General features: G+C 34.1%; 1 protein-coding gene across 10 annotated transcripts in view; it reads right to left on the bottom strand.

The window, feature by feature from the left end:
* ANKHD1 (ankyrin repeat and KH domain containing 1) overlaps positions 1–26,364 on the bottom strand; it is a 122,840-nt gene that overhangs the window by 39,789 nt on the left and 56,687 nt on the right. For 4 of the 10 annotated variants that reach the window (XM_078150480.1, XM_078150481.1, XM_021005209.2 and 1 more), the window contains exons 10-16: positions 25,671–25,780; positions 18,193–18,252; positions 11,127–11,214; positions 9,660–9,787; positions 9,274–9,417; positions 8,126–8,228; positions 162–914 (exon numbers count right to left, since the gene is read on the bottom strand). In XM_078150480.1, the coding sequence (XP_078006606.1) occupies positions 162–914; positions 8,126–8,228; positions 9,274–9,417; positions 9,660–9,787; positions 11,127–11,214; positions 18,193–18,252; positions 25,671–25,780 (1,386 nt within the window). Of the gene's footprint in view, positions 1–161; positions 915–8,125; positions 8,229–9,273; positions 9,418–9,659; positions 9,788–11,126; positions 11,215–18,160; positions 18,253–25,670; positions 25,781–26,364 lie in introns of those variants that run through there. The other 6 variants (XM_021005213.2, XM_021005210.2, XM_021005211.2 and 3 more) reach the window with 4 other exon arrangements.

Below are 26,364 nucleotides of genomic sequence, written 5' to 3'. Positions count from 1 at the left end.
CACAAGGAAATGAGTAATTACACATAAGACACTTCCAAATTGAAAAACATCATGATATGTATTTTTGGAGGGTGTGTGTAAAGAAGCTGAGCATACAAGTTAAAACAAAAATTTTATATATGTGCATATATATAAAAATATAGATAGATTTCTTAACCCACCTGCTATCAGGTCATCAAGAGTGTCGGTAAGCGTCTGTGCTGGAGTTGCAACCATTAGTCCATCTGGTTCTTGAACTAACAATCCCTGCCCATGTCCAGCAATCTGTTGTTGTCCTACATTCTGCTGATTACCTAATGCTTTCTGAAGTTCAAGAGAATCTGTCCCATTATAACCTAAGTCACCAGAAAAGTCACACTGTGAAGGTGGTAAAGGCTGGACAGGGACAAAATCAATTTGTTCTGCAGGTGGTGGAGACTGTTGTTCATTATCATCATCTTCCTGCTTAGCTAAGACTGCATCAACCTCAGGTAACACTGAAAAATTACCCTCTGGGATACTATCATCTTCTTCCCCTTCTGGAAAGACACTTCTGTGAGGACACTGTTGCTGTGCTAGTGATGTGTCTGTCTGACCTTTGGTCTCCAAGTATTCTTTGGTAAACTGCTGCTGTGTTTTCATTTGCAATTGCCTTTCCACTTTCTGTAGTTCCTTCAGAATTTTCTTTTTCTTCTGGACTTGTTCTTCTCTATTCTTTTTAAGTTCTTCTATCTTATCTTTGTTCAGAGGTTCACCTTGAATTAACTCCAACGATTTCAGTTGTGCTTTTTCAATAGCACTAATCCTTTGACCCAGTTCATTTAGCTTGCCTTCAGTCTCCTCTACTATGCATTCCAAAGGTTGGTAGGGGTGAAAAGACGGCAGTAGATCCTGATCTGCTACCTGCAGGGAACTTGACTTCTGCTTGGATGTACCTAAGCACATGAAAAATGTTTGAAAAAGTGCCATGCTAAAAAAAAATTAGCCACCCCTTCCCAGACCACCCCACAAAAGCCCTTATTATTAATGCTGTAGAAAGTATGTCAAAAAAGTCATGGTGACACTAAATACATTAACATCTATGCTCATTTACAACACATTGTAAACTGGCATGTGATCAATTTTGAGATCTGAATTTTAATACTTAACGCCTTAAGCAACAATATTTTGAACTAAAGAAATCTTAGACTGAATTTACTAGAATGGATTCAAAGAGCATCAAATCTAAATCATCATCAGTACTATTTTAGAAATTTGTCTAATAGGCTTATTTAGCAAATCTATTAAGTTCTTTAAAACAGCATTAACTATTTTCTAATAAGAAAAGATAATAAGAGATAGTACTCTGTGGGTACAGCTCTGGAGAGGCTTTTCCAAGCTATTCATTTTTTTCTTCTTAAAGATGAATCACATTGTATCATAATTTTTCATCCCCTATCCTTGCAGATCTTTCTAATACATAAGTTTTTCTTTCTGCTGCTTCCCTGATTTTGGATACTATAAATACCACACCATTCAACTCAGCATTCAAAGGACAATCAAAAGAAAACTATTCAGAAAGAATGAAGTCTTATTTATTATATTGAAGAGAAGACAAACTCATTCTGAAAGAGAACTGGTGTTCTGGCTTTAAAGAGAGGTAGATAACATTCCCATAACTACTTAGTTTTATGAGTGGAGCTTAAAACAAGTGAAATTTGATGGTTTAGGTATTAGTTGTTTGTTTGTTTTTAATTAGGTCAGTTTCTCATCTTTTTGCCCTTTCCTCTTTTTCTATCATGTCTATTTGGCTGCTAAAAATTAAAAATCCTACCATTTAGATACAAAATAGAAAAAATATCCTTTAGACTTATAATGCAAATCAAAAAGCTATTTTACATCCCCCCCAAAAAAGCAAAAAAGCTATTTTGGAAGTGAACTAAAACAAATCTTGTTTAGAAAGGATTGGCCAAAAAATAGTTGCTGGCTTGGATAGGGGTCAGTGTGCCTAGTCACCTGAGTAATACAGTTACTTAAAAATTTAAAACTGAGAAGTAATATATATCCAAACCACACACAACAGTTATTACATCTAAAGAAAAAATATAAGGACATGAGGAAGGCATTAACACACCTTGAATGATAACAAAATGATGAGCCCTTTGAAGAAAAGAAGAATTCAATTGTTTTCTTACTAAAGAAATTCTAGAGCTATACCCAGTTCTGAGGAAGGCATTAACACACCTTGAATGATAACAAAATGATGAGCCCTTTGAAGAAAAGAAGAATTCAATTGTTTTCTTACTAAAGAAATTCTACAGCTATACCCAGTTCACTTGGTGCATCATGTGTGTAAAACTGCCTAACACTTTGTCCTTATGAGCTACTTCTTCTTTTGTGACAGTCATATTCCTACCTTTCCCAAAACATCAATGCAAGTATTTTAAGAAGCTTAATTTTAAATTAAAAATAATCTTCAGAAAAACATATCATTATCTAATTTTGGATTACAAGTTGAACACAGCAAATAAAGGAAAATTTCTTGAGCAATTTTTCTTAAACAATTACTACTCTAAGATTCCACAGAAACATATACATGATTTAAGGTATTTGTTCCCTACTCTGATTATGGAAATTCAGGGGAGTGACAATTAAATAGAACTGAAAAGGAGCAAGTTTAGGACACAACCTTAGTCATATATGGCATTTACATTGGTCAGTGAATTTGGAAATTCTTCAAAACATGAGGGTTCCTGAAGCCATTTAAGATCTCTGAAATAATTTTGTGTAACTGCAGCATAATTCTGACTTAAGAATAAGCAATGGTGAGAAGACTGGTAGTCATGATAAGGTGGTACTCCATTTTAAGTCCTAGAAGTTTGAGGTCAATGACAGATCGCAATGGCATTGTTAATCTTACTTAAGGCAAATTCATTTAAGAAGCTTAGAATAACAGATAATTAAAATTGACCCATGTAAGTGACTAGAACTGTGTACACAAAACAAGAATGAACTCAAAGTAGCTCCTTTCAGATCTGGACTGGTACTACTATTTCTCTATGAGTATAATCACAGTGCAGATTTAATGCATCTTCCCAAAATGTCCCATAAAAATGGTAGGTAACAAGAAGAAATTGCAATAGATACTAGCAGCATGTAATACATATACTTATTGGTAGCATGATTATCCTTGCCACCTAAGAACAACTTTCTTTCCAAAAAACATTTTGAAATTAGACGTTTTTGGAAGTCAGTGAGAAGTGCCAGCTCAACCCACTGTAAATCTGTTGTTTTTATCTATTGTTTAAACTGCATTTAATGAAAGCATCTGCATGAGTATGCCCAAACCAAATACCACAGCTTTGACAAGAAATTATTTCCAATTCACATCTTTTGTTCCCAGGATATAAGATACAGTTATAGAGATTAGGAAGAGATAATGTGATATCTCTAAAGACTGAAGCATTAATTATATGTAGCAGTACAGACATCTCTCTTCCAGGGAATGAGACTGAGGAAAGTGACATAAGCTTCCTGTTAGCAACTAAATTATGACTTGCATAAATTAGATTTTGGGAGTTATGCAAGTACTACTTGTAGGACGCCAGCAAACAATAAGTGCCTCATTTCCTGTATATGTTTTGTTAATTGCAAATAAATTTAGTCTTCCTGTATGAGTTTGTAATACCATAAAAGTAATACCATTTGGGAATGTGTTAATGTAGATTCAATGTTAGTGAGAGTTTTTCCAATGCTTCTCTTTTACACTGTCCCTTCCGCGGTATGTTTTCTATACTGAACTTAATACTCATATGTCTATCTTCTTCCCACTTCCTCTTTCATCTATTTTTTTATTTCTAAACTTCAAAGTATCCATGATGTCAACGGTGTGGGCCCTCCTTCTCCTTACAGAGCCTGTAAACCCTCCATGCTTTTAATAAGCTGTTCTTTCTTGAGCTGCTGTGGCCAGATAAAAATCACTACCCGGTAGCTATCTTTTGGTGATGAACCTCTACATATTTAACTAGGCTGATTCTGGAGACAGACTTATAATTTGCCATTTGATTCTTACTCTACTGTTTCTATTGCTAAAACTGAAGGAAAAGTCCATGGGTTTGAGATACAATTTGTCAGGAGCAAATTAAGAGATTCATGCAGGCTAAGAACACTGACCAGGCTTTGTTTTTTGGGAAATATGGCTGAAAGAGAAAACCTTTTTAGAGTGTAGGTTTAATATTAAATTATTTCAAGTGACAAAAACTTAGTTGTTTGTTTTTTTATTATCCAAAATCACATTCATAAATAACAATATGTTTACTGTTACAATAAGAGCTACACAAATCTTAGGTGACAGTTCAGATTAGCCCTGAATTATAAATGGGTAGCTTAATTTCCTAAGAACAAATGTCACAAACAAATATGATGATAATCTCATCTCTTTACAGATTTCAAGAGCAAATCTTCCCCACACTCAGTTATATAAGGTAACACGTCTTAAACCCTTAGTATTTTATATTTATGGTAATGGTCTTACTTGCTCTATTTCTATGAGCCAGACTCTAGGTGCTGAACCATATATACTTTATTTATCTCAGTCTGGAATACACACACACACACACACAGTGTGTGTGTGTGTGTGTGTGTGTGTGTGTGTGTGTGTAAAAACTGCATTTTAAAAACAAACGAAACATATTTTAAATGAGGAAGTCAAATACCATTCTTATGCTTTAGTAAGTGATTGGTTCCAAAAGCAAAAGGACTTTCAATGGATACCAGTTAAGTTTGTTCCTTTAGCATGTCTCTTCAGACCTTGCTATAAACAGGTAAAAGGAAAGAAGTGACTTCATTCATATATAAAACTTAATGCCAAAGAATATGATTGTTAGGATTTGGAAGGCAAAAGTGTTTTAGAGTATTTAGCAATATCCTTCTAATAATCTTACTGAGTCTTTAAGGGAGTTTGGTAATCCTCTTTCATATATACAAGTACATTTCTGTAGTGCTGGTTGGGTAGTAAAACTAATCTCCAGTCAGTAAAAACAGACAACACTAAAAATTCCTTCAACTAAGAATGTCATTTTCAGATAGCTGTTCATGTTTAAATAGTAGTATTCATCGTGGCTGTGATAAAATGCTGAATCATTAGGCACTAAATATTTAGGTAGAAAAGGAATGAAAAAAATGGTTAAATTAGAAGAATACGGGGAAAAAAGAGGACCTGGGTAGAAAGAATATGAACTGTGAACTAATAGTGGGAAAGAGAATAAATGATAACTACATAAATAATACTAAAGCCTATCAGACTGCTAGATAAAGAAGTATGAAAAGAATTATTTAAAAGCATGATTCCTGAAAGAGAAAGGCAGAAGGGGGATTCTGGAAGATGAGAAAAAACACTAGGAATTTATGGACTTGACTAAAGTAGGGGGAAAAAAGTAGACAAAAGAGCTATTTCATTATTTGAAGTTAACTTCCTTTGAGACACTTTGGGAAGCAGGTAATAAAAGTGGAAGACATTAAAAATGCAGAAAACTGAGACAAAGGATTTTACTAAGTGAGAAAAAACAATTATAAATCTCTAATCATTAAGAATATATATAGGGGCAGCTAGGTGGACACTTACTAGCTGTGTGACCCTGGGTAAGTCACTTAATCCTGATTGCCTCACAAAAAAAGAAAAAAAAAGAATATATATGGCTAAGTTTTCTGCATGTGCAAGTTATTACCATCATATATTTTCTATCAAATGATTTTTCCTGGTAATACATTTTCCTATGGTACACTTACACGTATGAATGCAACAGGGTCAATGCAAAGTAACATCAAAACTTTTGTTTTGGTCAAGTGTTTATTATACTTGAACCTACCCTTCAACATTAGGGTCAAGACAATTACTTTTTCCGGCTTAGTGATTTACAAAGAACCTTCTAAGAAGACTATTTCACTTTCATTCAACTCAGCAGTGGTACTTCCTATTCAAGAGAAGTGAGTCAATGAACTACCAAAAATCAGGTTACCTGTATGTACATCAGTTTTTGAAAAACTTTATTTTTGACAGTAGACTTTTAAAGTGTCCTAAGGTTCTCTTGTACGCACTTCTGAGCACACTTAGGACATTTTTCATTTGTGTTTTCACTCTAATGATTCTGTTTCCAATATACAAATGTGCTTTACTTAATAGCAATGGTTGTCCTAGTTGATTACTAACTATACAATCACCCTATTCTGTCACAATCACAGATTTAGAGCTAGAGAGGAACGAAAAGTTATTTAGTCCAAAATCCTTTCTATAAATGAGAAAACTAATGCCCTGAAATATGAAGTATCTTGTTCAAGGGCACACAGATGGCAAAGCCAGGATTTGAACTTAGATCTTCTGACTCCAAATGTACTGTTCTTTCCCCTCTACTACGTGTTAAGTGGTTAAAAAAAACAGAGGAATATAAATTTAAATACTCTAAAAACAGTCAACTAGCAATGAATAGAGTCTCTATTTAATCTGCAATGTATTACTTGGATAAAAAAATTATTTTCTGAAAATTTTTATTACTGCAGTTTTCAAGTGGAAAATCTCAAATTAATAGAATGAAGATTGATGAAAAAGACTACCCCCCCCCTTTAAAGGCAATCGGGGTTAAGTGACTTGCCCAGGGTCACACAGCTAGTTAAGTGTCGAGGTCTGAAGCCGAATTCGAACTCAGGTCCTCCTGACTTCAGGTCTGGTGCTCTATCTACTGTGCCACCTCGCTGCCCCTACTGCACCACCTAGCTGCCCTAAAAAAGACTATACTCCCAAATACAAATTGAGAAGGTATGTTAAACCTTTGTTAAGTTCTTTGTATGTCTCCCCATATCTATTTTTCTGCTTAAGAAATTGGGGCATCATCAGGATGTTAAGATCTGCTCATAAAACAAAATTATTTCACATTTTAAACTACATCTGAGCATTATCTGAAATATCCTGCAGCAGTATTACAATTTTTTTTTCCAGTTTGGAACATCCTATAATGTAACCACTTTTCCCTATTTTAGAAAAATATCATGATGTTTAAAAAATGTTTTACTGATGCTCTTTCCCTTTTTTGTTTTACACTACTGTTACCTTCCAATGACTCTCCCCAAAAGAACCTTCCCTTATAACAAATACATTCAACACATTTACAGGTAAATATTGGAAAACTTAAGCTTATACATATGAAGCAAAGCACTGCAGAAAACAAGTAAATGTCAGAGCCCATAAGTACATGTCCTTTAAATAGTGTACAGAACCCCATCTCTTGTAACTTAATCGGATTTATCCATCTATTTCCCCATAGTCAAACTTCTAGGTTTACATATTCATGGAAGCTATTTCATTATTTTAATCTTGCAAAAGAAAGTAAACTCAAAACTTCTCATTTGCCAAAGTGAATTCATATTTATAATATCAGGAATGTGCAAGATCAATAGTCTATTTTTCTTTCATCACACTACACAGTTGATTAACCAAAAAATTAAAAGTGGAAAAAATACTGAACAAATTTTAGTATAATCAACTAAGAATGGTTTAACCACTTATACACTAAGCTTGGCAGTTACATACTAGACAAAGTTACTTTTCTTGGCATTATGTTTTTCTACTTTCTACTACTTTTCCTTTTATTTTTTCCTATATTTCTACCTTTTCTTTTTCTTTTTTGTGTCCAGGGGTGTCAATTAATTAGGAAACTAGGGAGGAGGAAACTCCTTACACATAGAAATGCAAATTATTCTCCAACTTAAGAGTATCATCGGGTTCCATGGGCCACTGAAAGATTAAATGATTTGCTCAGGATCACACAGCCAATATGTAATAAAAGTAGGACTAGAATCCAGGTCTTCCATACTCTTAGACAGGTTCTCTATCCACCACATCAAGCTGACTCTTTTTTTTTTTTGGTTGTTGTTATTTTAGGCAATGGGGTTAAGTAACTCGCCCAGGGTCACACAGCTAGTAAGTGTTATGAGTCTGAGGCCGGATTTGAACTCAGGTCCTCCTGAATCCAGGGCCAGTGCTCTATGCACTGTGCCAGCTAGCTGCCCCCAAGCTGACTCTTAATGTTGAATACCAAGTAAAATTAAAACACTATCCAAGAGTTTCTGAAAGTAGTTCAGCAATAAACTATATGATAAAATTTTAAATACTAACCTTTCTGTACTCCCAAGACTGTTGAGGAGCTATCTTGAGGGGCCCTGTCAGGTTCTTGTGGAGGTACAACCATGGCAAGTGCATGCACTGGTACACGTGGAACCTAAAAAGTCAACTCAGAAAAAACTCATCTCAGTTTGGGTAACATAATAGCACTACAAATTTAGATATGTTCACGATTCACCTCAAGAATGTTCATTTTAAGGTTCAGTTCATTATGACCATAACATTCCACATTATTAAGTTTTTACTTCCCTAAGATGCATGGTTCACAAGTATAATTCTTACTCCTCTATGGGCTTCAGATGCCACAAAGCATCTTAACTCCCCATAAAATGAAAAACTTTTTACTTACATACAGACACACAGACGGGGCACCCTAGCTTGGTTTAACTTTCAGTTAGGAACATGTTACATATTCATTGCTTAACTTAGCCATGGTTAATTTTCTATCCAAGTAACTTAAAACATTTTCTCATTTTATAAAAATAGAGTTCAGGATTCATTAGTTTCTATGTGTTTCCTTCCATTTTTTTGAATAGCCCTTAACACCTGCTGAGAACCATTTTAATGGTGCTTCTAATACAACTAATCAAGATAATTAATACTTACTAGATGGCCAAACATGGACATCACCTGGATAACTAATATTTTTGAAAGATATATTCAAAGATTGCACATGTATCTTGGTCATTAACGAAAAAAGCATTCTACCTGGCAGCTTGGATTTAGGTACAGTCAAATTGCTGACACAAAATCAGGAAAACTGACTTCAGCATGACAAACTCCCCTAATTAAGAAAATATTTGACTGCTATTGTCTTTGAAGCATCTCTCAGTATAAAGATTTTCTCCAACATTTATGTTTTCCCCTAAAGAATTTTGTTTTGAATAAAAAAACTATTTAAGTTAATAAAAGAGGTTGAGAAAGAAATAAAAAGATATTAATGCTTCAAATATCATTATACTAAGCGCTTGAAAGAATGAGAACACTATCCTTTCCATTTACCATAGACCAAGACACTGGTCAAAGACTTTACGGTCATGTGTATTTCAATACAACAAAAAGAAACCATAGCAGTTATCTTTGAAATCAATTCAATTTTAATAATCTTTACATTCTCAATTAAACTTAATTTTATAATTTACCTGAGATTGATCCTGAGAAGGTGGGGTAAGCTGAGACATGTCTGTGGCAGGAACTGAGAGAATGTTGTTTGGATAATCAAGCAAATAAGAAACAACATTGGTATGACCACCCTTTGCAGCTTCAATAAGCATTGTTGAGCCATCCTAAGAAGAGAATTACCATCAAAATTAATTTAGTGTGTGTTTTTAAGCCCAAATCTGAAGATCAAGAATTAATGAAGTGACCTGCTATAAATTTAGCATCTCAGAATCAAAGACTTTAGAAATAGGACTTCTCGGCCAAACACTGAATTAGGATTAATTTATTTATTCTAAAATAATTTATTAAGGATCTATGTTCCTAGCACTGAGTGGACCTAAATCCATATAAACGTAAAATAAAACACCTTGAGTCGATGAGTAGGGTCAGCTCCATGGGCCAGGAGTAGTTCAACAACCGCCAGATGGCCTCCTGCACATGCCAGTGACACTACCGTATGGTCGTTATTAGCTGTAGCTCTATTCACATTAGCACCTATATGAATAAAGAAACAAATATGACAAAAAGCAAAATCGTGTTTTAAAATGAAACAAATCAGAACTGCTCAGAGAAAGTAAAATTCTCAAATTGAAAATATATAAGACCAATGATTTGTTAAATTGAATCAGTAGAGATCAATCCCGTGCAGCAGGATAGCATTTTTGTCTAGAGTTCTCAAAATGATTAGTAAACATTTTTAGGTTAATCACTAGAATATAAAGACTTTATTAACCCTCAGAAGCAAGTTGTAGGAAGCAAGCAAAAGGAATTACAGGAGAAAGAACAGAAAAAAAATTAAAGAGCAATATATAATCCTGTACAACTTAACTACTCTGGTGACTGTTTTTTAAAAATTCCAAAACTCCAAACAGTTTAAAAAATTCCAAATATTTAAAATTACTTTTAGATACTTTTAAACTGAGTTGTTGAGTAATCTTGTATAATTAAATAGAAAATAAAGGAGAGCTAAAAGTAAAAATGTGTTGGGGTCATTTATCAGCCAACAGAGTTTCAGTTTTCTTTAATGACTCTTTAAATATTATTTTTTGGACTATGAAAAAAAAGCAGCTGTGTCATCTATAAGCTACCTAAAAAGAAAACAAATACATGTATTCCTGTGTCTTACCTTCCTCCTATTACAAATGATTCTCATCATAACTGTCTGGCAAGACAACATGTCCTAGATTAAAACGTTCACAGAGACATAAGGAATGTTGTTTTTAGTACTTCTTTAAGTAACAGCAGTACTAAAAACAATATCCTTATGTTTCTAAATGTAAGCATGCTAATTTCATACCTTACTTTATGGTAAAAAATATTAGCTAGTAAGGCAACGTTATTCTCACTAGAACACCAATCCCTTAGGTACACTTATATAGGATACTGTTTTTACTAGTCATTAATAAATGTAGGTATCCTTATGAAGTGAATTTCATTACTAGTAGTAAAGATTAGAAGTTGTTATAGAAGGAGACTACAAGCAACCTTATCCTACTTTTCATAACCTCAACCAGAGCTGCCTACAGAATAAGGCTTTGGATCTCACCAGCTGTCTTCTTCAATTAAGATTGACACAGAGAATTTTGTCTAACTCAAAATTCTTTGTAGGTTTTGTAGACATGTTACTGAACCTTGTAGATGCAGTTTCTTTTAACTGGCACAAAATCTGCATGCAAACTGAGTAAATTTAACCATATCTACTTAAAAAAAAAGAATAAATATAGAATTTATGGGCTTTAAAACCAGACTGATTATGGACAATAAAGTATCCTGACACGTGGGCAGAATTCAGAACTATCTTGCAGAGTTTTAGAAACAATCACCAGGGCTTTACCTTTGCTAATAAGAAACTGTACAGTACACAAATGACCAGCTCTGGCAGCTTTCATTAAAGGAGTTCTCCCACCTTCAGATTCATGTTCCTGTTATAATAAAAAGAATCACACATCAGTGTCAACTAATCAAAAGCCTCTATTAGATACACAGTACTATCCCGAAATTCATGTGTATCAAATATAGCCAGATCTTTAATCAAAACATAATTTAAAAACTCATCTGGCATTACCTACCTGATTCTTCCCTACTCCCAAATCCAACTCATCTCAGAAAACAAGCAGGAGTAAAAGAAGTACAAAGCAGATGACACAGTATAACATTTTAACAGGAATCTCACCTTTGCACATCAAGAAATATCTATTTAGAGATAATACTCATATTCCAACTAATCCAAAAATTCCATCTAACTAACTCTAAGCTACCTTATAATAATTATTTCTCAAACTATTAAACTATGTCCTATACAAAGGAACCTTAGGCCTATCAGGCAATCAGAAGGACCTGAATTTTTCAAAAGCCCACATTTTTTCTTGGGTTTGACTGGTAAAGACAAACAAGTAAATTATGAAGAAATGGGGAAGAAAGAGAATATTAAGTCCCAACAAGCAATGGGTTTTTTTTTAAAAAGAAATATTTGAGTAGCCAACAGAGAAAGCAGTGTAGCAACAGAAATGATTGAATTTTACCAGCACTTGTCATGAATGAAAAAACATATCCCAATCTTACTGCCTAAGACCAAATTTCATTGAAAATGAGCTTGCTCTAACTATATTGTAATTAATGATGGGGAATGTCATCCCAAAAGAAGTGAGAATGTCTTTATCAAGCTCTTATTCCACACATACACAGGAAATGACATCTGGAAAAGTTGATCAGTGCTCTCGTCTTCTTACAAATCATGAAGACAAATTTGGTGTTCCTCTTCTGAGCCTGAATTGAACTTTCTGACTCTGAAATCCAAACTTTCAGTTACTAGAATATTTCAATAAAGATAAATAGCAGGGTTTGTTAGATGGCAACCACACTTCAGCTGTGGGATAAATTCTGCTAGATCAAAAAGAAAAAACATAGAAGTGATCAAACATCTACTTCACCTCTGATTTTGTAGTACTTTATATAGGTATTTAGTATCTTTTAATCTTATGGAAAGTTATAGTTTTTTATTTTATTTGACTGTGTATCTAAATTAAGAGAACTCCCTGGCAATAAAGCATCTCTATCTGATCTGGTAGTTAGCAAGTAAAAACTAAATACAAGATGTGAACTCTAAAATATTTTAAACTAGACTTATGGCTATAACGCCACCCTTCATTTATTTGTTTATTTATTTATTTTTGCTTTTAGGCAATTGGGGTTAACTGACTTGCCCAGAGTCACACAGCTGGTAAGTGTATATGTCTGAGGCCGGATTTGAACTCAGGTACTCCTGACTCTAGGGCCAGTGTTCTATCCATTGTACCACCTAGCTGCCCCCAGTGCCACACTTTAAAGAAAAGTTTAGGGGCAGCTAGGTGGTACAATGGATAGAACACTGGCCCTAGAGTCAGGAGTACCTGAGTTCAAATCCGGCCTCAGACATATAACACTTACCAGCTGTGTGACTCTGGGCAAGTCACTTAATCCCAACTGCCTTGCCAAAAAAAAAAAAAGGTTTAATTTAATTTTGTGTTATTTTTTATCTCCTCATTTAAAAGGAAAAAAGGTTTTGACTCCATTTAGCTGCTGTAGCACATCATGCAATTTATGGTTAATTTAAATCATCCACAAAAATGAGGACAAAATTTATGCACAATGTCGAAATCATTTATATTTGGCTTTGTAACATGCTTTTGTTCTTATATTTTAACATGGGTATATCTTATTCCTAAAATTAATTTAAAATAAAATAATAAAGTCACATTTTGGAGATCTAACTCAAGAAAAATCTGGAGAGTTGTTTAATTTTCCCATCCTGATCCCTGACACATTGTAACCTACTGTATATTCCTTATGATAGTACTTTCTCTCCAACTGTGAAAAAGCATCATTGCTAAATCTACCTTGAGTTTAATGATTTGGTTTTCACTTTCTATTGGATGTGTGAGTACGAGAAGTCAACAAAACAAGAAATCAAAAGAAGTAGTCAAATGGGAAAGAAGACTGTCACAATTTACTATGGTGACACTGAATTACTATTTATTCCTATAGGTGGGACTCCAACTTAGGAGGTAGATACTAAATATGGCATATATAAAATGAAACAAAAAGACTTGGGGCAGCTAGATTGCTCAGTGGATATACAGCACTGGGCCTGGAGTCAGGAAGACCTGAGTTCAAATCCTGCCTCAGACACTTTCACTACCTGTGTAACCATGGGCAAGTCACTTAACTTCTGTTTGCCTTAATCCACTGAAGAAGGAAATGACAAAGTACTCAGTATCCTTGCCAAGAGGACACCATGGACAGGATGGTATACATAGTCATGAAAAGTTGGATAGTAATGAATGACTGAGCAATAACTGTAAGACTTAAAAGATAAAGTGACCAATCCCAAGATGCTCCTTATTATCAGGACTAAAAATTGCTCACCCTTCAAATATATATATTTCTCTCCTCAAGTTCCTAGAAGAACAATAAGGCTGTATTTGAGAAATTTAGGTCAAGGAGAAGAACAGCAATACTGTACTATGATCAACTGTGAATGACTTAGTTATTCTTAGCAACAGAATGATCCAAGACTCCAAAGGATTCATGATAAAAAACACCACCTACCTCCAGAGAAAGAACTAATGGGAGTCTGAATCCAGACTGGAGTATGCTATTTTTTATTTTCTGTATTTTTCCCCCTTTGAGTCTGTTTTCTTTCACAACGTGACTAATATGATAATATGTTTTGCATGACTGAACATAAAAAAACTATACTGAAATGCTTACTGTCTCAAGGAGAGGGAGGTGATGAAGGAAGAGAGAAAATATGGAACTTAAAATATTACTTAAAAAAATGAAAACTTAGGACATAAAGATGCTGCTATTTTGCCTACAACGTACCTACAGTCTAATATAGCTTTAAAATTCAGGCTGCATATTTTATAAGAGTTAGCATTTTCCAAAAGTATCACCCAGGAAGATCCTTAATGTCTAATTCAGTTAAGCTGGAAATGGAATTTGTTTTAATATTTCGTTCACTGGCTAGTTAATATTTTTTCCTAATTGTAATTTTGATTACATAAAATTAAAGTTTTTATGCAAACAAAACCAATGTAGCCAAAATCAGAAGAAAAGCAGGAAATTGGGGAAAAAAATCCTTGCAAGTATCTTTGATAAAAGTCTCATTTATCAAATATATGGGGAACTGAGTGAAATTTGTAAGAATAAGAACCATTCTCTAATTGCTAAATGGTCAAGGGATATAAACAGGTAGTTTTTAGAGGAAGAAATTTAAGCTATCATCGTATGAAAAATGTTCTACATCATTAATAATTAGAAAAATGCAAATTAAAACAATTCTGAGGTACTTCTTTGTACCTATCAGATTGGCTACTGTGACAGAAAAGAAAACTGACAAATGGTGGAATAGAAGTAGGAAAAGAGGTACACTAATACACTGTTTGTGGCGCTATGAACTAGTCCAACCATTCTTGAGAACAATTTGGAACCATGCCCCAAAATCTACAAACTGTGCACACACTCTGACCCAGCAATACCACTACAAGCTCTCCCTAAAGATAAATACACACACACGGGGCACGCACACACACACAAATACACGTATATGCAAATACACATATATATAAATGCACATATAAACAGTTTTTTTAAAAGGAAAAGGACTCATATACAAAGATATTTATAGCAATTCTTTTTGTGGTGGCAAAGAACTGGAAACTAAGAGCATGCCCATCAACTGGGGAATAGACGAACAACTTATAATATATGGATGTGATGGAATACTATTGTGCTATAAAAAATGAAGGGGATGGTTTCAGAAAAACTTGATAAGACTTACATGAACTGATGCAAAGTGAAATGAGTAGAGCCAGGAGTATAGTTTACACAGATAATCAACTGTCAAAGACAGTTTAATACAATGTAACTGGATCAACACAATGATCCACCACAATTCCAAAGAATTCATGATGAAAAATACTATCTACCTCCAGAAACAGGATAGACTCAGAAATAAGTTTGAAGCATATTTTTCCCCTTTTTAAAAATATCAATATGGCAAATGTGGAAATATATTTTGTATGACTTCATATCTATAATGAGCAGCGTATTTCTTGTTTTCTCAATGGGTGGAGGAGTGGAGCCAGGGAAAGAATTTGGAACAGAAAGTAAAACTGAATTAAATTTTTTTTTCCTAATTGAACTGTTTTTGGAAATAAATAACTTCTGATTCTTCGTTCCCTAGTTATAGGTTTGCTTATTCAAACTTTGCAGTAATATTTATAATCAAAAAACCCCTTGGGATGGCTAAAAGGCATCAAACTAATAAGAGTAAATTTGTCTTTAAAAAAATGGAATTGGGGCTGTGAGGTGGTGCAGTGGATAGAGCACTGGCCCTGGGGTCAGGAGGACCTGAGTTCAAATCTGGCCTCAGATACATAATACTCACTAGCTGTGTGACTCTAGGCAAGTCACTTAACCCTGACTGCCTCACAAAAAAAAAAGAATAAAAAGCAGTATTACCTTGCATATAATGGGCAGCTAATAAAAACTTATTAAAGTAACAAACAAGGTGAATCATCTATATTATCTTTCCAGTCATAAACCTAAAAATAGGCTGACTACCAACAGGCTTGACAGGACTTAAAAAGAAACAATTAGAGATTATATCTTCAGTATGATTATGTAAGTAAAGCTCTTAAGACACCTAAAGAAACTTTTATGAAAACTATACTACCGAAGCATAAGAGAAGAATGAATGGAAAGTTAAGAAATCCCTTCCTAAAGGGGCAGCTAGGTGGTACAGTGGATGGAGTACTGGCCCTGGAGTCGGGAGGACCTCAGTTCAACTAGCTGTGTGACCCTGGGCAAGTCACTTAACCCCAACTGCCTTAAAAAAAAATCCCTTCCTGATTTGCTAAAATAAAATGTACAAAAGAAAAAAAAACCCAACCCTACTTTTTCTTAAAACATTAAAAAATACTTGAGGAACATGTAGAAGCTGAATTGATATTCTAGTAGTTATATTTAGCATTTGGCCTAAAATCATAGGCTGAAGGCATAAACAGAAAAGTTATCACATAGTGGTTCACAATTTAGCCAAAGGAAACTATACAACTGAGTATAGTTCAAAGAACTAACAAAAGAGAACTGGCCTCAACAATGACATAGGATGGACCCATGCATATTATAAATAGCTATTAGAGACCAGTTCCAAAATATCTGAATTTGTGATTATTGCTCTCATCACAGAAAGATTCCAGAAGACTATGAAGCCAAATAGTATCAAACAGAATTAAAATTTAGGGGCTAGAAAGGAGTCAAACCATTTAAAAGTATGTTAAAGTTTATATTTCAGTAATACATCCCATAGTGAAGGTAAAAGTTTTATTCTGAATGAAACAAAAAACAATTTCTATCCTATGCATCCCTGATACCGAAAGCTAGAAAATAATTTAAATTCTAAAGCGTGATGACAAAATAAAAAACGGCTGGATCTTAAAGGCAAATGACATCTCCATAAAAGATAGGAATTAATCTATGGAGGAAAGACTCATTTGTAATGAAAAACACAATATCTACCCTGAGTTTATGATATTAAAGCAAATCTCTCTGGATCACAATGAATATCAAATGTCTTAACATTCAAATATTTATTTTCTTAGACAATTAATTTCGGGAGGGGGGGGATAATTTGTTTTTAAATACTAGGTCTTCTTATCCCTAGACTAAAAGTGCAATCCTGAGCCTAACCCCATTGCCCTATCAGCTCAGAAAGTTTGATGGGCTCAGTTCTGATTTGGGCCAGGTTGCCTCTACTTAGGCAGTCTGGTAGCACCCTCCCTCTCACTCCTGGGAGGAGTGTTAGACTGGTGTTATACTGGCGTTAGACTTAGTGCGGATGTTAAAAGACTTTTTAGCCCTACTGCAGCTCAGAATTTCCTAAATCAAACAATGCATCAGCCTTAGACACTAATTTCAGAAGGAAACATGGTGTAACAGAGAGAAAGCCGGCCTTGGAATGAGAAAGACTTTAATCAAGTCCTGTCTCTACTTGGTAGGTATGATCCAGTGCAAGTCACTTAACCTTTCAATGCCTCTGGCAATTCTCTTGACCACAACATGAATAAAAAAATGGAGGACAAGCTGCAATTTCTGTTAACAGGAGTTCCCCAGCCTAATGAAATCACAGGTCTAGACCATTCCTTCACCCTTAAAAAATGTTTAGGAGAAGCAAATAAAAGAAATCTAAGAAGAAAACTTTAAAAGTAAAGTTTTATATACATTAGGACTTGAACAAAGTTAAAGTTTCACTAAGCTTGAAAAGACAGTTTTTTTGAAGGCTTATACAAAAACATAATGCTACAACACATGTAAATTCTAGATTTCTAATGGTAAATAAACAAAGTTAAATATCAGTGAAATTGACAATAAATGTTGAGGCCTCCCTAGTAACTTTAACTCTCTCCTAAAGGGTCAGCTTAAAATAACTATCTAAATAAGAAAATCCATGGGGGAAGTTAGGTGGCGCAGTAGATAGAGCACCAGCCCTGGAGTCAGAGGACCTAAGTTCAAATTCGGCTTCAGACACTTGAAACTTACTAGCTGTGTGACCCTGGGAAAGTCACTTAACCCCATTGCCTCACCAAAAACAAACAAACAAACAAAAACATAAATAAGACAATCCTTATTCCTCAGGGAGATTCTAAGTCTATCTCTTGGAAGGAATATTAAGGGGACATGTCTCAGGTGTAGCTCTCTGTTTACTGAGATTCTGCTTTCTCCTTTGAAGAAGTCTTCCCTTGCTACCCACTGGATTCTTTAACTTCAAGGATAGAATCCAGGTATACAAAGCCCTACTTATCTACAAGCATCTAATCCTTATGTAGTAGCTTACAAGCATCAAAGGCCACCCTCACCTGATGCTTGGCCGTCTCTATGCCCTCCAAAATAGTCTTCTTTAAGTCCTCCTGCTTGTCCTGCGGAAGGAAAAAGAAGAACTCACGGGTCTTATTCCAAAAATTAAAATCACACCTGGCCATGAAGACCTAGTGACTGGTATTTCAGGTGCTCAGCAATAAAACTAAAATTCTTCTCTGAAAGATTCTCATCTCTAGAAACAATGGACTTATAAGCAGAATATATTTTTAATGGTCCAGTAATACTAGCAAAGAAGCTTCAACCTAAATTACTAGATATTTCTGGAAAAATAAACAAAAGTCATCAACTAATGCCTTTGTCTTCTAACACAACTAAAGTTATGGAAGTAAATAAGAGTCAGCGTCTTAAATCTGATTTGAGTACAGGCTGAATAAAACAAACAGATTCTGAGGAGAAGAAGAAAGTATTAGAGGGGTGAGGCATAAGGAAACTATGGTGTTATGAGGAAGGCTACAGGAACTCAAATAGTGTTGTTATCGCTCAAGTTTTCCAAACTAAAACTAGAGCTACCTTCAAAAGAAGGCTAGCACACACCTACAATTTTTAATTCATAAGATAACACAAAGAAAATTCAACTTTTTGGAATTTGTTTTCACTCAAATGAAAAGTCCAAATAGTCAATTTTATGCAGCAAATCTATAACAAAATCACTTAACACCAAGCTCAGTGGACTGTATTTACTTAGATGGTCTTGTCTTCAAGGCCAATTAAACCCCCACTTTTGAAATAGAACACATCATAGTACAGAGCATCAGTACAGCCAAAGTACCATCTGGTCTTACTATTTTGGGGAAATGTCCAACAGTTAACTCAACCAGTAAAATAAACCTATGAAAAATCAAAAGTCCTATTGAATTCATGGTCTATAATTAACTTAAATGTTCAGGAGATGCTAATCAGTTACAAAGGCCTATAAAACTTATTAAAAAAAAAACAAACGAAAGTTTCATCACTGATGCAATATATATAATATTAACTTCCATAAAAGTAAGAAGGTTTAAATTATAAGCTCTTAAGATTATGGTCAACACTATTGGATAGCCAAAATAGTAAAAAGATCACCTTTACTTCAACGAAGGAAGATCTGAGTGAATTTAATGAAAGTAAAATGAGTTAAGAATGAATGAATTAATGATTACCACTCATTTGGAATATTACCTAAATGTTTTATAGCAGGTTCTAAACTTTTTCTTAAACTTTATCACAAGAGAGAAAAATCAGTGAACTATAAAGTATGTATACATATATGAACTATATATCTAACACAAAGGCCTTCAGAGCTCTACTTTCTTCCAGATCTAAACAATGCTAGAGTAGCCCTGTAGGAACAGGAAGCAAGGAGTACTATTCCCATCCATTCCCAAGGTGGCATGCTTCTAGGGAATCTAAATATGAGTTTCACTGTCAACTGCAATTACGATAACTACAAAACCAAACTTGTGGGATCAATTCCCTGAAGAGGCAAGGTAAACAAGTTTAAAAGAAAAAGGTTTGGGAGTTATATAGGAAGAAAAGGACAGGTTTTAGGATACACCAGTTAGTTCCATACTTCGTGCAACTCCATGCAACAAACTATCTACAAAAAGTGATGGCTTATATTTGCTGAAGCTAAGATTGAACTGAATATTTCATAAAGGAAGAGAAAAAAGATTAAGTTAAAATAGAAGAGGACTTATGATGGAAACGTTATGCCTCCTAGGACTATTTTGTCAGTATCCAAACTCTTGAATCACTCACAGAATTAAGTAATGACATTAAAATAACTTACAACTAGAGAGATAGTTGTTTAAAAACATAGTGCTGATGATTTTTTTATTAGTTCTTGCACATATATAATACATTCAGCTCAAGGCAATCTTAGCTTCAAGTTTTTAAGTATGAATACAGATCTCCCTCCCTCCCAACTCAGACTGGTCATTCAGTCAGTAACAAATCTATCTATCTATTCTAACAACCAGCCCACATTTCTCCATTTTGTTCACAAGAATATTACAAGAGAACTTCTTGAATGCTTTGACAAATCCAAATATATTGTTTCTACAGTACTTCTTTGATACAGTCCAGTAAGTCAGTCAAATGTTTAATGGCTTAAATGCTAAAACTAACATGTAAAGCTGAAAACTGAATCAAGACATTATATTTTTTCCACAAACTACGTGGGAAGGAGAAGCATATCACCCATGAAAACATTTCAGTGACCCCCATCAAGAAAATGTAATTGCATAAAAGAGTAACCTATGTTCAAAGTCCAAGCTCACTATCAGAACTAAGGCCTTTGGAAGGATCCTTCTTAGTACCCTTCCAGAAACTAAATGAAAAGTCCCTGAAAGGATCCATTATTTTAAAATGCCTGAGTATCAGGGTATTAAGTCTGAACTAATCCTAATTTTCACAAAGAAAAATTTTTAGTACCAAAATATACCTTGAAAACAAAGGATGATGGAAATTAAAATAGAGGCTTGTTAAATTCATTTAAGAAGGAAATTACTTAGTCAAGCAGATTAGATGACAAATTTTCAGAGAAATCAAGCATACAGAAAATACTTCTACACCTTTCAGTGAACCAGATTTAAGTGGGTCTTCCAAAGAAAGTCTTTTACTGTTTCTTCTTGAGTAGGTATTCTAGAGGGCCGGCAATTGGTAATTTCTTTGATATAAATTCTCTTACATAGGTTCAGACCATCTGTTTTTGCCTGTGGGCACCAAATACAGAAAAATAAACCTAGTCCTAACAAAGACAAAGATGCTATCAGGAAAAGCAGGGGGGGGTACCCTAACAATTATAATGTTTACTGCCATGTATAATGTTCCACATTGTAATGGAAAATATCTGGATGACAGATACAGGCCAATCATATAATGCTAATGGATATTAGAAAAGCAATTGAAGAAGAACTGTTTAGCCTAAGGATAACAATCTTAAGGGATGCTTTCTTAAGTTCTAAAACTAGTTGTTAAATTGTGCAGTTTGGTGGTGCTGAGATGGTCTTGAAGTCTTCAGCAATGGCATCAGTATTTTTCAAATACTGATTTTTTTTCCATCAAGGTATAATTTGGTATCATTATAATAGATGTCACTGTAACACAGAAAAGGATATTTATTGTTCTGTCCTCCCAGGCATTCTTTTCTTTAACTAATCATTAAAATTACTATCACCTTTAAAAAATACTTAATCTATAGGAGAGCCTAAATACCAGTATTATGAACTATATCAAAAGTTTCAGATACTATCACCTGAACTAAAAAAATTAATTTAGGTAAATCAGAAATTTTCAGTTACAAAGAAATCTATGAGATGAGAAAACCACTGTATTCCTTTTTAAAAGTCAATTCTAAATTATGTGTATTGGCTCATCTAGAATTAACTACTATTAAAGTATCTCAATTTTATCTTAATAGTTTAATAAGCCCAATTTATTTATGCAGGTAGATTAGAAATAATACCAACAAAGCAAGTTATACTTAGGATAAGGAATCATTCCTGTTTTAATGTCAAAATGTGATAAAAATTTAAAATAGACAATAACCTGTGGTTTGTTTATTCAGTGTTCAGTCAATACAAAGTATATCCCATCTACAACTAATATGATGGTCTTTAAGAGCTGATGTGGCCAAAAAATTCCTTACTCTGTTGCCAAACTTGTGATGAACCTCTTTGAACTTAACTAAGCTGATCCTCCAGCAGTGAACATTTATAGCTGACCACTGCACCAATACTCAAAGCCAGTCAGGTAGGACCTGCTCAGCTTTTGTGCTCTGCAGGTATCACCTTTCAGTATCTTAGCGTCACCTCCACAGCAAAATCAGAATAGGACTTCAGGAAAATTCAAAATGTAATTCAATATTTGAAATTCATGTAAATTTCCTGTAGCTTGTCTCATTAAACAAGCCTAAATGTTTTGACACTGACAAAACACCCTTCTTAGAAATAAACACAAAGGAAAACAATTCTTCCATCTAGGTCTTCCCCACTACCTCCCCAAGAGAGCTCCTCCAAAAAGATCAATGCTCATTTTATCTACATAGTTTTGTCCTAAGAAATTCTTTGAAGCTTAAATCCAGGCATTTCAGTAGTCACCTCTAGGGAAAAAGATCAACACCAAACTGTATTTAAGAAAAAGTATGCTAAAAGTTATGTTCCAAAGTCTGATCCAGTATCTAAATAAAGAAGGCTATAAAACCTACTACCAAAAATTTGTATCTATGTACAAAACAGGGTCTGCAAAGTAAAAGTTTAATTTTGATCTGACCACTATGAAATATATTTTAACAGATTAAGAAATGAAAGAGAACATCCTGTGTATAACTAAAAAGAACAGTAATATTTAATTACTACAGATTCTATTAAGTAAGAAATTCTTAATGATATTTTAATGTGTACTAGGAATACCTTCCAATAACAAAGAAATGGTTTAAAATATGGCCAGGTTTTTGCAAGGAGAATATTTTAATCTATTCAAGGAAAAATCATTTTAAGACAATAAGAAACTATTCTTATTGAGTAAGAACCAGAGTCCAATATTCTGAGAACCAAACCAAATGATATTTTGTGGGAGGATAAAATAGTTGCCCTCTATGTCATCAACCTCAAAAGACTAGGGCTATACACTAAACATCCTTAACTTTTTTTTTCCCCGAGGCAATTGGGGTTAAGTCATTTGCCCAGGGTCACACAGCTAATAAGTGTCGAATGTCTGAGGTCACATTTGAACTCGGGTCCTCCTGGCTCCAGAGCCAGTGATCTACCCATTGTGCCACTTAGCTGCCCTCCTTAACTTCTCTATAATCTGTTACAGATCTCTATTTCTTTTATTTAATTTAATTTATCTAAGCCTTTCTTAAATACAAGGTGTTCCAAAAGTCCCGGTGCAGTTTCAAGCTCCAGTAACTCCTGCAGCATAAATGTTACAAACATACCCCCTCCAAAATTTGAAAATCCAATTATCTAAATTTATTTTACACTTAGCTTTGTGAATTTTGAATAATAAATTTTTATTTTAATTTTAACAAGACAGAGCTATACATCACACATGACTTTCTCAGACTGTCACCTGTTCTATCTCCATGAGATTTTTTTTTCTTGCAAGGTCATGTCCAAAATATCAAGTATGCATTAAAACCTTATTCTATGGAAGATCTTAATCTAAGGGACTACAAATGTAACCCTTTCAAATACTGAGAAGCCAATGATCAAAATTTTTATAAATTTTGAAAAGCAACTAGATTGATTACAGTACAAGACATTTATTATCTTAAATTTAGTAAGAAACATCAGTATTTTTAAAATCTAAATAATTAATCTTCAAATATTTAAAAACAAATTTGTAACATTTGTATTTCTGAAGTCATTAAAACATAAAACCATATTAAGACTTTTGGGACATCTTATGTAAGTATATTTCAAGCTAAACGATTCTGACTACATTAAAAGCAGCTATTAACAAATACTCTAGGGGCAGCTAGGTGGCACAGTGGATAGATAGAGCACCGGACCTGAAGTCAGGAGGACCTGAGTTCAAATATGACCTCAGACCAAACACTTGACACTTACTAGCTGTGTGACCCTGGGCAAGTCACTTAATCCCAATTGCCTTAAAAAACAACTACAACAACAACAACAAAAATACTCTAATTTATCCAAAATTCTAAACATTCTTAAACAGAATTCTTTTATCTATTCATTAGTTGTTGGAACATAAAGGGTCAATATTACAATTTTCTTCAGTTATTACACATTAAAACAGAATTTTAAAACTACAAGCAATCTTGGAGATCAAAACCCCTTCATTTTATAGATGAAGTACCCACAAAAGAATAAAATGTTCAGGGTCACACACTGAATAACACAAAACTGATGAAAGTCAAACCTTCTGAGCACATACTGTACTACACTATGCTTCTCTAGAAAATAACAGAACCATACTTTCTGACTTGCATTTTTCACTAGTTCAGACTGGGTTTTCCATCAATTAATTGAAGTTTGTGAGGTTTGCCACACTTTAAAATTCCTTTTAACTTTGCTGAGATTTTTCTTTTTAAAATAAAAGACTTAGAACATATATAAAAGATACAATACTCTTCCATGTAAAAGAGGTATAGTTGAGATAGCCTAGATAAAAATTCAGAGGACAAGAATTAAACTTTTATGAGAGTATCTATAAGCTTTTGACCTATATCTAAATCCTTTTCCATCAAGTGATAAATATTTCAGCTCTCATTTTCCTGTACAATCTACAGAAGTAACATTCTGAAAGAGGAAGGAGATGTTAGAAAGGTGATAAAGTAATCTGATTTCCATAACAAATCTTTTATTATTATCATCAAAAGCAAAGTAGTGCTAGAAGTTTTGTTTTGAACTTGAGGTTTCCCTGCAGGTTTAATTTACAGAGTAAGGTCTCTATGGATATGAATAAAAGCTAAGTACCATTAAGTCCTTTAATTACTATTAGAAAGTTATATTTTTACAATCCAATTTTTTTTGGTGGTATACTGTTTTGAAAACAAATGTTACAGAATAAGGAGTCAGACCAAGCTATTCTGTTTTTCAAATGAATTCCTAAAAACTTTAGTTGAACACAAGAATAAATACATAAAGTGTATTTCAAAGTTTCTGAAGACAAGTTATGGCAACTGGATGACAATTCTTTTGTACATCTGAGTGGATTTTATGCAGAAATACGCAGAACTGGGATCTGGAAGAAATGCTATACATAACTTGGCAAATTTAAAGGACCCAAAGTTTATTTTCTCAAAGTGGAATGGAATGAGTAAAAACAAAACTAATAACTTACAGGGTTTTGTTTCAGGTTTTTTTTTTTTTTTACTATATCTGCATCTCCCTTCTGATTTGGAAGATCAGAAATAACTAGCAATCAAAGTTGTTAAGAGGAAACTGTGGCTCTGTTTTCATATTAAGCATTCAGAGACAATAAAGCTATTGAAAGTTTAATTTTCTGGGATCTGAAAAACAAAAGAAACCCCATCATCCTAAGGTTTTTTTTGTTTGTTTTTTGCTTTTTAGTGAGGCAATCAGGATTAAGTGATTTGCCCATGGTCACACAGTTAGTGTCAAGTGTCTGAGGCCAGATATGAACTCAGTTCTTCCTGACTTCAAGGCCTGAGCTCTGTCCGCTGTGCCACCTAGCTGTCCCTAAAGATATTTCTAAGGCTGCTTCTGTGCATGTCAGTGAATCTGTGGTATGTTCTACCGAGAGCAGCTGGAAAAATCATGAAGCAACATGAGAAACTTAGCTAACGTCAACAGCTAAGGCACCTGCCCTTCAATATTATATACTCTGACACATCCATTCAGCACATGCATGGTAGACAGAAGAGCTGTCTAATAACATTATTTACATAAAACATGCAAGACAGAATTTCAGTACTGTTTCTGAAAAGGAAAATATAAACATGATCATTTCCATATAAAAACACAAAAAAGTAATTTTATCTTACTAAGTCAGCCCCTGCTTGAAGTAGCACATCTGCAACATCAGTATGCCCATTTTCACAAGCATAGGTCAGAGCTGTGTCTCCTGTTGCTGTTGTGGCATGAACATTAGCCCCTAGATGACAAAGGAAAAGCACTTTACCATTCAATTTCTAAATCAGGTAAAATTAAAGAATTGCACAGTACTTTCGAAATATGTTTATTTTCCTCATTAAAAAAATCACCCAAGTGGTCTAATAAATCTTATGTACTTTGCCATGTAACTAGGGATCATATTCTCTAATGGTGCAAAACAGGTAAGCATAAATAAATAACTATGCAAGGCATTGGTGAGAATAATTCAGTTTCACATGTACAAAAAATATTTATAGAAGCTCTTTCTGTGGTGGCAAAGAATTGGAAATTGAGGGGACGCCCATCGACTGGAGAATGGATAAACAAGGTGTGGTATATGAATGTAATGGAATGGTATTGTGCTATAAGAAATGATGACCAGGCAGGCTTCAGAAAAACCTGGAAAGACTCGTATGGTCTGATGCTGAGTGAAGTGAGCAGAACCAGGAGAACGTTGTACACACTAACAGCCACGTTGTGCAATGACTAACTTTGACAGACTTAGCTCTTCTAAGCAATGCAAAGATCTAAGACATCTTCAAAAGTCTCATGACAGAAAATGCTATCCACCTCCAGAGAAAGAAC

The sequence above is a fragment of the Phascolarctos cinereus genome, unplaced genomic scaffold (genome assembly GCF_003287225.1).
Source record: "Phascolarctos cinereus isolate Bilbo 61053 unplaced genomic scaffold, phaCin_HiC Scaffold_2;HRSCAF=192, whole genome shotgun sequence".
Taxonomy (NCBI): Eukaryota; Metazoa; Chordata; class Mammalia; order Diprotodontia; family Phascolarctidae; genus Phascolarctos; species Phascolarctos cinereus.
Note: the sequence above shows the minus strand (reverse complement) of the source record. Positions and strands in the feature narration are given on the sequence as shown.